Genomic DNA, 15,897 nt, shown 5'->3' with positions numbered 1-15,897 from the left:
CGCAAGTTTTTGTTTGTTTGCATTTTTTTTTTCTTTTTTTTAGACTGGTGGTGGGGATAAAGGTGAGGGAGATGTAAAGAAATAACTCTTGGATTTTTACTTTGCATTTCTGGGAGGCATGTTATTCCACCAACGGAAATGAACAGAGGGATGGAAGAGGAGATGAGTTTTATTGTGGAGTATTGAGTTTTATTTAAAAAAAATTTTTTTGAAGTTTTATTTACTTAAGAAATCTCTATGCCCAACATTGGGCTCAAACTCACAACCCTGAGATCAAGAGTCACATGCTCTTCTGACTGAGCCAGCCAGACAGCCCTAGTTTTAAATTCTTGTGGGGCATTCAGGAGAACTTTAGTAGGCAATGTGAGTCTACAGCTCATGATCCTGAGATCATGACCTGAATGTCTAGACTAGAATTATAGATTAAGGCAGTGATGTGCTGGTATATGTTTAACAAGCAGCTCTGGGGTGAGTGGGAGTCTTGATTTCCAGCATTTGCCAATTTCCGTCATGTAATACTCCCACCGTAGCCAATTTTGAGCAATCAATGTGATATCACTGACCATGGAGCTGGGAAGAAATTGGTATAAGCCCCTATTGTAAGCTGTTGGGAGTGGGCTCCAGAACACCATTGGTAACCAATGTATTTTGGGTCCAAGTATTTTATCTAAAATAAATCTAATTCTCAAAAATCCCAGCAAAAAAAGGTATTCTTTTTTTAATGAATACATGGCTACTAATGTTAAAGCTGGATTCAAACCCAGCTCAGTCTAGCTCCAAAAACCATGCTTCAGAGTTAGTCCATGCATTTTTGGTAGTAAATCATCTAATTTTCTTAATTGTCTCTTTTTTTTTTTTCTGCTTAGGAAACCACACAAATTCTGTAGTTGCACTTTATGTTGAAAAGTTATTGTGGAGGAAGTACATACTATATTGGAAGTAAGGATAAACGTTTCTGAACAGAATGTCAGTTTCTGGCTAAGGCCCTGATTACTTCTATCAAACATATATATTAGAGATATTAACATATTACTCTATGTCTGCCTATATTCTTAGGTTGGGTTCTCCCTTGAAGCAAAGCCTGAGAGTGATTTCTTTTTTTTTTTTTAAAGATTTCATTTATTTATTTATTTATTTATTTGACAGAGAGAGAGAGAGACAGCTAGAGAGGGAACACAAGCAGGGGGAGTGGGAGAGGGAGAAGCAGGCTCCCGGTCGAGCAGGGAGCCCGATGCGGGGCTCAATCCCAGGACCCTGAGATCATGACCTGAGCCAAAGGCAGACGCTTAACGACTGAGCCACCCAGGCGCCCCCTGAGAGTGATTTCTTGAAAAAGTGTTTTATTGAGAAAGTTCTTTCTAGGAAAGGCGTGACAGAAGGATTTATGTGTGGTAGTCAAACAATGTTAGTGCTTTTCTTCTTCCAGAAACTATATGTTGAATATGGGTTTTGAACGAGAGAGAAAGAAAATAAAGAGCCTGTTTCCAATTACTTTAGGATTATATAACAATGAGAATCTCTGAATCTGCACAATTTCTGTCCTGAACATTAGTATTGCTACAAATTTTTGGCACTGTGCAAAAATTTTGGAAAGCAAGCCTTATTCTTGGTAAATTGAAAGGTATTAATCAATTTTTATTTCTCCTATTTCAGAAAGCTATTTGAGGGAAAAGGACACCATTGGTAAGTGTTTTCTTTTCCTCTGACTGAATTTTTCTATGCCCTTTTCACGGTCTTAAATTGAGAAAAACTGGCTCACCTGACTAAGGTCCCTGTAGAAAGCCACTAATCTTCAGCTGCTTAGTAAACGCTGCAGATTAGGAGGTTTAGCTAAAAGACTGTAGAACAAAAAATGCAAAGCTGTATTCGCCTTATAGTTGGGTCAAGACTAGACAAAAATGTGAAAAAGACAATGTTTTTCTTTGGTGTTCCTGACCTCTCCTTTCATACCCCCTTTTCCATACTTTTTTTTTTTTTTTTAAGATTTTATTTGTTTATTTGAGAGAGCGTATGAACGGAGGGGAGGAGGCAGAGGGAGAAGGAGAAGCAGACTCCCCACTGAGCAGGAAGCCTGATGATGAGGGGCTTGATCCCAGGACCCTGGGATCATGACCTGAGCTGAAGGCAGACATTTAACTGCCTGAGCCACCCAGGCGCCTCTTGAGTAATAGTATAATAGTATTCCCATTTCTTTTTGTGGAATTACCTTTCAGCTATTAAGTGAATACTTGATGAGACTATAAATCAAGGTACCTGCTGAGGAGTAGGCAGACAACACAAGAGTCAGTCTGACTCTTTCGTCCTGGTTCTTTGACTCTTTAATGGAATAATTCAGGGATGTGGGGAAAACAATCGTTGGCTCCTCTTGTTCTACGAAATCTCTCTGCCAAAACAATTGAACAGTGCCTATTCCTGAGACCACTACAGCTTCCTGGTTTTTGTCCTTTCTCATCTTGCCACTTCAGGCTTTTGCTTCCCCTCTGTGAGAACTTCATTGTCTTCCAACACATTCTTGCTTAGGTTAGCCAGGGAGGCTTCTATTGCTTACAACCAAGACTCACATCCGACTCAAGGTGTGAGGAGACATGATGGCTCTCTGTGAACTACTTAGCATCTCTGGGTTTTGTTTTTGTTTTTTTTTTTCATGTGTGAAAAGGAAGTGGTCAGACTGCATGGTTTCTAATTTCCCCTCCAACTCTAAAAAGACATAAATATATAAAGCTAGCTCTCATTAGAAGTCTTTAGTAATTCTGAGCATTTGCCCATTCCTAGGTGAATAGGTTGGGGGCTAAAGCACTTTCCCATTAACTATGACTTCTAATTTGGTTTCTTAGCGTGCTTTCAGCCTCTAGACCTTGGAGTCCGTTTAAGGTCATTTAAGTAGAGGCCGCATCTGTGGTATCTGAATTATCTGGCTAAGCATCCTAAACTCACTGGATATTTGCCAACCATATGCCAGATCAGGGTCTGTCAGAATGGCCTCATTTTAAAAGACTATTTAAATGCAAGAGAAATTACATTTGAGAGAAAGGAAAACATGGGTAAAGAGCCCAAGGAACTGGCACAGCTGGGTATCATTAGCAATAATCAAACCTTACCCAGTACGAAAAGCAACAGGAAGTGAGATGGGGCACTGTATGTATGTATGTGTTGGCATGAGTATATATGTATTTGTGTGTATGTTTATAGGTATGTATGTGTCTTTGTAAGAGAGTAAGTGTGTAACTTTTTTTTTTAATTTGTTTGCCCACTTTTCCCACTCACTTCTAACTTGAATCTCTGTACTGTATCCCAGTGGGAGTACTTGATGTGTTGAAATCATCTTAGAATTTCAGTCTTTGAGGCAGTGACTTTGATGCTACAGACCCAGAGGAGGGTTAAATAATTACTTTATTAACCGGGGAAAAAGTGCAAATACTAAACAGTTGCTGGAGAATCTAAGATGTTTGAAGAACAGATCCATGAAAGATCCTATCCTTTTTCTCCAGTTATTACATATTTAATAATGATTAATCTTCTAATTATAAAATAATACCTTTATTTAGAAAATAATAACTTGAAAAATAAATGAAGTATATATAAAGGAGCAAATAAATATTACCTATACTCCTACCACCCAGAGGTATCCATTATTAATATTTTGGTATGTATCTTTTCATTTGCAGAAGACGGTCTTTAATGCAATAATCCAAATTTGGGATTTACTGAGCCTAGTTTGGAAATTCTTCTAATTCTGAACATGTGTTTGGTCACCAATTTGCTAAATAGGAACAAGACAAGAGTTCCCTTAGCAACTCTTAATTTTTTAAAAATAGACTTTTAAAAATAACTGTCCTGCAGATTTTCTTTTTGAAGCCTGTAAGTATTTTACTTTTGCTCCTCCCCAGCCCCACTCCCTTTAACTCACTCTACTATACCATCCTCTGCTCTCTTCAAGTGTAAGCCAAAAGTCCTCACAACTACACAAATCCATATTACATATCTAAGTAGGAAGAGATAGTCAATAATAATAATTGAACACATGTGGCAGGTACCACACCTAAGGCTTTTTATGTGTCATCTCATTTAATCCTCACAAAGCCTTATGGTAAAGATACTACTAATATGTTTATTTTACTGGTAAGGAAACTAAATATCAGAGACATTACGTGACTTCCTCAAGATGGCCATAAGCTAGTTACTGGTGAAGCCAACATTTCAGCTCAGGTTTATCTGATCTCAAAGCCACTATGATACTGCAGCATTTGAGACCAAAGAAAAGGCATGCCTAGCCAAAATTGTGAAGACATTAAGTCCATGTTTAGTGCTCTCAATGCCCAGCCAGTAGGAGGCTTTTTTGCAAATAGTGTATGATAAGAAGAAAAGTATCCATGAAAGGCTTTCTCTATTAAGGTAAGTGGGATGGTTTGAACATTATGAGGTTCATAGGAAATATTGACCTCTAGAACATTAAAGCTGGCATTTAGAGCTATGCTAAGTATAGTATGATCTAATTAATTCCTTCAATTTACAGATAAAAAACTGAGTCCTGGAGAGGTGAGGTTACAATTTCTTGGCATAATAGAGTATGGCTAGAATCTGGGTCTCTTGATTCTCTCAACCTAGAGCTTTGTGATCACACCAAGTCCTCTTTGTTTCATAATATATTTGAATCTGATGAAACAAAATGGCTTTATTTATTTTTTTCTTCCAAGATTTTATTTTAATTCAAGTTAGTTAACATATAGTGTAGTATCAATTTCAGGAGTAGAATTTAGTGATTCATCACTTACGTATAACACCCAGTGCTCATCACAACAAGTGCCCTCCTCACCCATTTAGCCCATCCTCCCACCCACCTCCTCTCCAATAACCCTCAGTTTGTTCTCTTAACTGTAGAGTCTCTTATGGTTTGCCTCCTGCTCTGTTTTTATCTTATTTTATTTTTCCTTCCCTTCTCCTATATTTATCTGTTTTATTTCTTAAATTCCACATATAAGTGAGATCATATGGTATTTGTCTTTCTCTGACTTATTTCACTTAGCATAATACACTCTAGCTCCATCCACATCATTGCAATTGGGGCAATATTTCATTCTTTTTGATGGCTGAGTAATATTCCATTGTATCTATGTAGTACATCTTCTTTATCCATTCATCAGTCAATGGATATTTGGGCTCTTTCCACAATTTGGCTGTTATTGATAGTGCTGCTATAAACATTGAGGTGCATATGCCCCTTCAAATCAGTATTTTTATATCCTTTGGATAAATACCTGGTAGTGCAATTGCTGGGCCGTAGGGTAGTTCTATTTTTAACTTTTTAAAGGAAATTCCATACTGTTTTCCAGAGTGGCTGCACCAGGAAACAAAATGATTTTAAATGGACTTTAGAAGATAGTACGTTTCCATTTGCTAGATGAAATTCTCTAGGTTCAATTTTTTTAGGCCAAGACCACATAATGACTAATATTTACGTTCAAGGTTTTGTATCTTTCTGATATTTTTTCAACAGAAGCACATGAGATTCAACCAATTCATATCACTAAGTTTTAAAATTCCCATGTGAAACTTCTTCTGCACCATCTGTCCTATGTGTAATTTTAATTTATATGGAACCATTTAAGGCAGAAGTTGTGCCTGAAATGGTTTCATATTACAATGTGTATTCTTTTTTCTCTCTTTGGCTCTTTGTTTTAATTGTTTAAATGGAAAAATATGTTAAAAACAAAGAGTAACTAAATGAAACTACACTGTAAAACACAGTCCCTTCATGTAGTTTAATCAAACAGTGTAGAAAATAAAAGGATAAATTGATGTGTATAGATTTACATCTGTTTGAATTCCTATGACTTAATCTCAAATATACTTATGTTAGCTCATTCTGAAGTTTTCCATCATGAATTCGGTGCTTTTCTTCAACCCAGAACTCAAGGCCTTATTTAAGCCACTTTACCTTCAGTTTTGAAGGTATTTGTCTTTCCCATTGGTTTTGACCTTAAGCTCGATCTTCGGCCTGAGTTTGACTACTTGAAACAATTAAGATGCAGAAATAACAAGAACCTATCTCATTAGGATAGAAATGATGAGAACAGAATGTCCATTTAGTTTTATTCTGATAAAGTGAGCTGGAATTCCCAGAAGATTGAATAAGAATAGATAATGAGGGCAGGCGTTATCACATTAGTAGACTTATGAAGTAATTCTGTGGATGTCATTTGACTAAGTATGTTTTGGAAAACTAGGCTCTGTCAGCACCACACCCAGGACATTTATTATAGCATGCATTTCATATAAGCATATATATATTTTCTATATTGATGTCTTTTTTTTTTTTTGAGTTTGCTAAAACCTTGGGTGTGTTAAACGAAATGCAGAGAAGAAAGATATCTAAATGCTGGGTGACAAATGAGAGTGATAGATGCCTATAATTATACATCTAGGAATCTAATCTGTCATCCTTGAGAAGAAAAGCATAGTATATGATTAAGGAGTGAGCTACCTTGATAATCTCTTGCATTTAAGAATGCTTGTAAGGTAAACAATTTCATTTATATTTAGGTATTTATGGACATTTGTACATCTTTTAAAATTGAAATATATTTGACATATAATATTATGTAAATGTAAGGTATTCAAATGTTAATTTGATACATTAATATATTATTATATGATTGCCACTATAGCAATAATTAGCACCTCTATCATGTTACATAATTATGATTTCTTTTTAATGGCTATAATAATTAATTTGCTAAGTCTCTTAGCAAGTTTGATAAGTATAATACAATATTAGTGTCTATATTCACTTTACTGTGCATTAGATCTCTAGGGTTTATTTACTACTTGTTGCAAGTTTGTATCCTTAAACAACATGTGTCCTATCCCCCAACCCTTCCTCGTAACCACCATTTTAATCTCTGTTTTTATGAGTTTGCCTTTTTAGAGTCCACTGAATATCATATAGTATTTGTCTTTTTCTGTTTGATTTATCTCACTTAGTATAATGTACTCAAGTTTCATCCATGTTGTTGCAAATGTCAGGATTATATATACATACATAATTTATAAATTATATGAAATATATATTCTGTTATATATATAAAATATTTTGTGTATGTGTGTGTGTGCATCATCTATCCACACACACATCCTTATCCACTCATCCATAGATGGCCATTTAGGATGTTTTTATATCTTGACTATTATGAATAATGTTGCAATAAATGTGGGAGTGCATATATATCTTGATATCCTGTTTACTTCCTTTGGATATATACCCAGAAATGGAATTCCTGGATCAAAAAGTAGGTCTATTTTTAATTTTTTGAGGAATTCCATATTGTTTTCCTTAATGGTTGAAACATTTACATTCCCACCAGCAGTGCACAAGTGTTCCCTTTTCACCACATCCTCACCAATACTTGTTACCTCTTGTCTTCTTGATGATAGCCATTCTAACAGGTGTGAGATGATACTTCATCGTGCTTTTGATTTACATTTCCCTGATGTTTAGTGATGTTGAGCATCTTTTTATATACCTGTTGGCCATTTGGATATCTTTGAAAAATGTCTGTTTAGTTCCTCTGCATATTTTAAAGTCAGATTGTTGTGTTTTGTTGTTGTTGTTGTTATTGAGTTGAATAAGTTTGTACATTTTAATATTCACTAATTATACAGTATTCAGAAATATTCTATGTCCTTATAATATACCTTTGGCACATGACATAAAGAAAATTGGCACTATTTATGCATCCAGAAATCCTTTTCTCAATTCCCTGACAGTGGCAAAGGCTGAGGGGAAAAAGAGAGTTTCCACATTTTTTAATGACAAGTCCTGTTCTATGATGTGGGTGATGAAGCCCTATGTGGGGCTTAGATTCATTTACTGTCAAATATTTACTAAATGTTTACTATATGCTAGGCACTGGGCTAGGTTCTGGATACACAGTGGTGAATGAGGTATCTATTACCTCTGCTTGTTGAAGCTTCCAGTCCCATGGACAAGACAGAAAAGATAAATTGTAAAAATGCTTTAAAAGAAACAAGCTGAGAACTCTGGTAGGGAATATTTGGGGTAGAAATGATGGGCAAGGAAGGCCTCTATAAAGAGATGACATTTAAATAAAATACATGGGGGCACCTGGGTGGCTCAGTCAGTTGAGCGTCCAACTCACGGATTCAGCTTAGGTCATGATGTTGCAGTCGTGGGATCAAGCCCCACATCAGATTCTGCGCTCAGCATGGAGTCTGCTTCAGATTCTCTCTCCTGCTCTCTCTCTCTGTCTCTCAAATAAATAAATAAATAAATAAATAAATGTAATCATTAAAAATAGATAAATAAATAGAATACATGATGAAGTGGGGTAGGGGCGAGGTGGTGGTTTTGGTTACTACCATTTATTGAGCTATAGGCCTGGTCTAATTTTTTTAATATATTATTTAACAACTCTATAATATGATGCCCACATTACAGATGAACATACCAAGGTTACAAAGCCAGTCAGAAGAGGAGGGGAAATAGGGAGAGGGGGACATAATCCTGGGTCTCACTCCAGAGTTCATCACCTTTGAAGCTATAATTCCATTTCAAGTAAAACTATCATAAAGGAATAACCAGAAGTTAAATTACAAATTTAAGTAAAAGGATGACTCAATTGTCTGTTTTTCAAATTTCTGCTTATCTTCCATTTCAGGAATGAGGAGTGATTTCAGGTTGAGTTACAGTTGCATTTAATAACACTCTTTATTTTCCATTTTTAAATGATATATGTGTAAGAGGCTATAAAATAGGTAACCTTAAAAATTGTAGAAAATAGTCAGATTTACTTGGAGAGAGGCAAAGAAATAGAGTGGGAAGGGAACATATAAAGTGAAAAAGCAAGAAATGACCACAGAGGAGATGGATTTTGAGTAATGAGAGAAAGTCTTCCAAGTTGGAGGTTAGCCTGAAAGATAGGTTTTTCTCCCTGCTACCTAAAGCTAGTGAGATCTCCAGAGTTACCCCAAATACAATTACAGAAGGCACTCTCAGACATTTTTCAGGAAGCTTGAACAAAGAATATTCACATATAATGGGCACATCTCTGACATTTCCTTAATTCCATGGATTTATGCAAAATTAGGTAGAAACAGAAAACCTATAGAATAGAAATTATATTTGATGAAATCTATGCAGCTGGGTTTGAAAGTTATTATACTTTAATTTTTTTTTATTTTTTAAAAGACTTTATTTGAGAGCAAGAGAGAGCACGAGCATGAGTGGGGGGAGGGGCAGAGGGAGAGGGAGAAAAATAGGGAGAAGCAGGCTCCCTGCTGAGCAGGGAGTCAGGATCATGACTTGAGCCGAAGGCAGAGGCTTAACTGACTGAGCCACCCAGATGCCCAGAAAGTTGTACTTTTAATAACCGACTATTAAATAAAGCAGGCAGAGAAAATAAAAACTCTTGGTTGATTAGAATATTTATCCTGATCTCAAGTTGGGACCCACCTAGATTATGGTCCGGAAAAAGCTAAGTAAGGAGAGAACATGCCAGAAAAATTACCCAAAACTTCAAAACTTGACATAAGGCATGTGCATGCATACAGACACACATACACAATGGACATCATGTTTTTCAATATAAACAGGCACAAAGACCCCTCAAGGATTGTGCAGGGAATGTGCATAGTTCATAGCAAGGCTTACTATTGACTGAAGACCCAGACTTAGTAAGTTTGCTCTGTTAACTTAAAGACTTGGTCAGGTTGAGATGGTGGTGGAGATGGGTAGAAGAGATAACCCCAGAGATTTATGGCCCATTGGTCATTATCAGTTTATATTTAAACCAGCAATCTTAACATTGCTTTGTTAAATTTCCTATAAATACCCAGCTTCTTAAATGCATTTTGAATTGTCATAACATCTTACTGGTTCTCTCATTAGTTAATGAGTTAAATAAAATCTTCTACATGTGTTAATTTCATATTTGCTTTATAGTCATGATTTTCCTTTTTTTGTTTTTTTTTTGAAAATTATACTTTAACATAGAGGATAAAGAATCTACCCACATTAGTAATTTTATTGTGTTTTATTGATGCCCAGTGAAGTGGGATTTGTAATTTGCTATGAATATTTATTCCTATTACTCAATTTTTAATTCACTGGGTACATTTATGCCTGTTAGTTAAACCTCCACAGAGGAGGTTTCATTCTTTTAACTTAGTGCTTTTGCAAACAAATCCTCAAAAATTTTAATTAGGTGAAATATCCAAATTTGGTGGACCCAATTAACATTTGTAGCTGGGACCCTGATGCCCAGAGTAGACAAAGGAAAGGCCAATCTGGTGTTAAAGCTAAGTAGAGCTGACATCTGATTTCCTCATTTGTCTCATTCTCCTTTTGTCCTCCTGTATACACTTTGCAGGGTATTTCGAGACAGGTTTTTTAAAGAGCAGTTGAGTGGGCCAGTAGGTAATATCTGTTTGCATTCTTTTGTTATTTGCCACTCAGTAAAGTGAATGGATACCCAGTTGCTTGACAATAATCACAAATGCTTAGGTTCTATGCTTATGGTGTTTCACTGATTTAAAAGAATATAGATGCCTATTTCACAAGTAGTGCTTATTAATGGGTTTCTCCATTTCCTACACTGGAAGTTAATAATAGATAGTTGAGATTGCTTTGAATTATGAGGAAACTTTGATATGAAGAAAGTGTACTGATAATAAAGCATTCACTTACTGATCACATCTCATTTATCTACATTCCATTAATTCCATACAAAGTCATGCTCTTTGACTGAGTGTTTTGTGTTTGTCCGCTAACGTGCTAAGGAAAAAACAACTTTTAAAAATTCCCAGCTCAAAGTATCCTGGTATAACAGTTGAAAGTGATAACTTGAGCTTTACTGGGGAGTATATCAACACCAGCAGTATTTTTCACTTCTGTGAAACAATAACAACAACAACAATGATGAGGATTATGATGTCGACAATGACGATGAAGAAGTTGAAATGTAAATGCTCTAATTTTGTCTGATCACTGTGTCAGGCACCTTCCAATATTGATAGCTCTTTTGTGTGAAACCCATTAGTCATCTTTCTGCAATTGCAAGGGGGAAGGTAGGAGGGACCAGGGAATTGCCATATTACTGTAAAAGAAACTAGGGGCTTCTTTTATGTTTTATAACGACTTGCTTCAGACAAGTCAAATACTTGTTGGATTCCTGGATGTTAAAGTTCCAAAATAAAGTCTCAAGACTGCTCTTCGTATCCTGAAACTTTAACCTTTTCTAAAACAATTATCTTGCTTTGATCCTAACTGGTGAAGTGATATTTGGCTAGTCAGTTAACTTCTCCCTTCTAAGTTTCCTTATTTTGAGGACGTAGTTATTGAAACAGGTGATTGGGAAGATTTCTTTTAAGTAAGCATTTTTGAGTCTTTAATTTGGGCCTTCGTCTAGTGATATCCAGGAATTTATAAGCTCTAACTAATTTGTGAGCTTCCTTTTAAAATAATAACACTCGACAGCAGTGTTTACAGTTTATAAATTACTCCCAGCAACAGGTTTGTCCCCTCATAACTAACTGCTTGTAGTACATAGTAAATGCTCAGAATATATTTGTTGTGAATTAATACATTCTGCTATAAATGTTTAAATGTTCCTATTTTCTAAGTATTAGAATAATAATAGATGAGGAAAACATTTGGCCTTCACTCATTTTCTTTCTGGACATGAGTTAATTATAATCCATTATAATGGAAAGTAAATAATTTCTTAAGCGCTTTGCAAAAGGTAGAATATCAAAAGAACATTGGATTTGAATATAGAAGAACTCATTTCTAGTCTGGCTGTGCAACTCAACTGTATAGTTCATATCCCTTACCCACAAAGTGGGAATAGTATCTCACAGAGTTGTAATATATATGAAAGCACTTCATCATCATCTGTGAAGTGCTTTACAAAGGTGAGATTTTCTCATTCTTTGGGCGCCAGGGTGGCTCAGTCGGTTGGGCGACTGCCTTCGGCTCAGGTCATGATCCCGGGGTCCTGGGATCGAGTCCCACATCGGGCTCCCTGCTCTGCAGGGAGCCTGCTTCTCCCTCTTCCACTCCCCCTGCTTGTGTTCCCTCTCTCGCTGTGTCTCTCTCTGTCAAATAAATAAATAAAATCTTTAAAAAAAAAAAAAGGTGAGATTTTCTCATTCTTTGACTTACACAACCCTACATACTATATTAAGCTCTGTTAATTCTTTTTTCCCCAGGATTAAAATGGAAAACTGGAAAGGTTGATGGACTTATGTTCACACAATCAAGCTGAAAAGCCAGGGTGGTTATGACAAGGTTAAGATCTATTTATCAGAAGTGAATGAAACAGAAAGGTCAACCTTCCTAATCATTTTGATCATCTGGGTAATGATGACTGACCAATTAGATTGGCCATTGACATCCATAACAGATGTGATCAGCCCTACCATAGGTAATTTAATGGAAACAACAACCATTAACAACACAGGACTGGAAGTAAAGAAACCTGGGTTTAGACTCCTGCCAATGACAAGAAATATGATCAAAAGTTAATCACTCAGCCTTTCTGAGACTCAGTTTTGACTTTTGTGAAATTATGGTTGGTTGACTTTCATGTTTCTTATTTGGCATTATTGCTGATTCTTGTTCCAGCCATGTCTTCCAATGATGGAGTTGAGGTATTTTCTTTTTGTCACATTTTTATGTCTTCTCAAATTTATCTGGAACAGCATTTTAAATTATTTTTTATGCACCTACTGATCATTGCATTTTAGGTTAGTCAAAACATCAGTCTTGGCTTTTATGATTTGATGTTTGAAAGGATATTTCCAAAGGAAATTTAAAGAGACTGATAATTAAATTTACCTGTCCACAATTCAGAGAATAAATTTGGTGGGTTCTTTTAATAGCAAAAATGATTTTCTCAACATAGTCCAAATTAATAATAAACCAAAATGATTGTATTCTAAGATTATGTATATCTAAATCATAAAATGAGACTACTGATTTAATTAAATCAGATCAAATAAGGTTTTTCTTCAACAGCACATCATCGCAAAGCTTACAGATATTTTGAAGATAAGCAAAGCAATATTCTAAGCTCACTTTTAGAGAGAGAAATTTGACTTAGGAGAACTAAACAAGTAGGGATGGTAAACTGTCTTTCAAGGACACTGGAGAAAGTGTCTCCCTTGAGACATGTAAATGTGAATCAACCTAGTGAAGCAATTCATGAATCAGCCTTAAGTAACTATAGTGAATCAGTATCTCCCTATGATATCATATACCTTGTCACCATTTATTCATTTCCCTATCAACCTTCTTTGGCTGCTATAAAGGCCAAATAAGCAAGGAAGTGATAACTCAGGTAAATGCCTCAGGGCTGTAAAGTTTTCTTGAGATGAGATCAAGCAGGACAGAGGCTGAGTACTGGGTCTTTGCAGCTGGCAACCCCTTGTAGCTATGTTAGTGTCAGCTACATTGGGTACTTAGTTACTGGTATAAAGTCAGGGTTCTTTCCAGGAAAGAGAAAGAAAGTAGCTATTGCTTAGGCAATACTGTCTTCCACACATATTATCCAGCATACTCATAAATGACTAATTTCCCAAAGAAAGTACCTGTTCAATCATGATTCCCAACTTTTACTCCCTTCCTTTTAAGCTACAGGGCCACTGGGCAAAATAGAAAAGAAAAAAAAAAAGCTAACAACTTCTTTTACTTGAGTATTACTGAAGTAACTTCCATGGAATCATAAACTCTGAAAAAGTTTATAAAGCACTGTTTTAGTTTGTTAATTTTTCTTAAATTGTCACATCCAAAAATAAAGACATAATTCGAGACTAGTTTGGCATGCATAAAACTGAACTACCAACTCACTTGTTTATATCTGGTAGTTGTTTTTTTTTTTTTTTTTTAACCCAACCTCCATGCCAGATCAACTCAAACTCTCCATTCCCTCAGTAAAACTTACCCATTGAAGCCCACAGTGCTGAAGATCCAAGACTAGGGAGGTCATTCTCCAGTGTACTCTACATGTCTTCTCTTACTAAAGCTTACTAAAACTCAGTTGTGCTTTCCCAAGCTGTTTATGATAATTGCACATGTTCCTGTAATAATGTACTTTGAATATTATATAACAAAATAAATATGAATGCAAAAATAAAATTGTTTTGTGAGAATGAAGTTGACAAAAATTAACTCGAAATGGATCATTGACCTAAATGTAAGAGCTAAAACTATGAAACATCTGGAAGAAAACATAGGAGATGATCTTTGAGATGTTGGGTTAAGCTCAAATTTCTCAGAGAGGACACAAAAAGCACAAACTATAGAAGAAAAAAATCAATAAATTGGACTCTCATCAAAATGAAAAACTTTTTATCTTTGAAAGAAAATGGAAAGGCAAGCCATGAACTGGGAGAAAATATTTGCAAAACATACATCTGATATAACACACATCCACAATAATAAAGAAGTCTCACAATTCAATAATAAGACAAACAACCCAATTAAAAAATGACCAGAAGGGTTGAACAAGTAAGTAAATGGATGGTGGCTGTAAGAGCCAGATTTCTCACTGTTGGAGAGGGAAGTTTACAGGATGAGCAAGAAGAGAAGGCTAGAATGAATCCTGTGGTATTGGATTAGAGGTGGAGACATCTTATGTATTAGCTTAATATGTACACAAATGGATAGATACAGAGACAGTTATAGATCTGCGGTTTCATACACGTAACCTAATTCTGTCTGCTAAGAGGGCATAAGGGATTTCAAGTACAGCTGGGCCTCATCCAAGCAGGAAAGTGGTCTATTCAATCAGGCCTCAAGAACTCATCAGGCACCTTCTCTCTCAGCCTCTACTGCTCTCTGTGGTCACATGGTGTCTTCAGTATCTCACCTAATGCTGCTACATTTTCCAATTTTTCTTGCAACTGGATTTTCCAAAAATGGCACTTTTATTTAAAAAAATAGCTCTATGTTTGGGTCCACTTATGATCTCTATTTTGTCATTGATTTATAAGTCTATCTTTATGCCAGATCACAGTGTCTTGATTGTTGAAGTGTTACAAAATGATAGTGTAAGCCCTGAATCATTGGTCTTTGCAAGATTTTCACTCTTCCAAGCTCTTTGCATTTCTATACACATTTAAGAATCCTCATATTAGTTTCTACCAAAGACCACTAAAGATTTTGAATAGCATTGTATTGAACCTGTATATCGATTTAGGAAAAAGTCACATCTTAATAGTATTAATTTTTCTGGTCCATTTTATCTATTTAGATTTCTCTTTAGTTTCTCTTGCTAGTGTTTTGTACTTTTCAGTGTACAAGACTTACACATATTTTGTTAAATTTATTATTAAATATTTCATGTTTTCATGCTGTTTGAAATGTTAATTTTTAAAAAGATTTTATTTATTTATTTGAGCGAGAGAGAGAGGGAGAGCATTGAGGGAGAGTGTGAGGGAGAAGCAGATTCCCAACTGAGCAGAAAGCCCAAGGTGGGACTCTATCCCAGGACCCTGAGATCATGACCTGAGCTGAAGGCAGACACTTATCACCTGAGCCACCCAGGTGCCCCAAAATGTTAATTTTTAATTTTATTTTCCAACTGCTTGTTGCATGTATATATGATTTCTTTGTATATTGACCTAGTAGTATCCAATGGCCATGCTAAACTCACATTTATTTTAATAGCTTTTTTGGTAGATTATTTTTGATTTTATACATAAACAATCATGTTTGAAGTCAAAAAGATTTTTTTAAATTTTATTTTATTATGTTGTGTTAGTCACCATACATTACATCATTAGTTTTTGATGTAGTGTTCCATGATTCATTGTTTGCATATATCACCCAGTGCTCCATTCAGTACGTGCCCTCCTTAATACCTATCACTGAGCTAACCC

At 35.6% G+C, this 15,897-nt stretch overlaps 1 protein-coding gene across 38 annotated transcripts in view; it reads left to right on the top strand.

The window, feature by feature from the left end:
- Positions 1-15,897, top strand: part of LOC115940598 (uncharacterized) — a 404,464-nt gene that overhangs the window by 94,048 nt on the left and 294,519 nt on the right. For 34 of the 38 annotated variants that reach the window (XR_014145777.1, XR_014145801.1, XR_014145795.1 and 31 more), the window contains one exon: positions 1,654-1,683. Coding sequence is in view for 5 of the 38 variants with exons in the window: in XM_081822069.1 (XP_081678195.1) it covers positions 1,654-1,683 (30 nt within the window). In the remaining 33 variants the exon portion in view is untranslated. The other 4 variants (XR_014145802.1, XM_081822073.1, XR_014145778.1 and 1 more) reach the window with 3 other exon arrangements.

Source organism: Leptonychotes weddellii, chromosome 5 (assembly GCF_054177405.1).
Source record: "Leptonychotes weddellii isolate Sample4059 chromosome 5, ASM5417740v2, whole genome shotgun sequence".
Classification (NCBI taxonomy): domain Eukaryota; kingdom Metazoa; phylum Chordata; class Mammalia; order Carnivora; family Phocidae; genus Leptonychotes; species Leptonychotes weddellii.
This window is presented reverse-complemented; position numbering and strand designations above follow the sequence as displayed.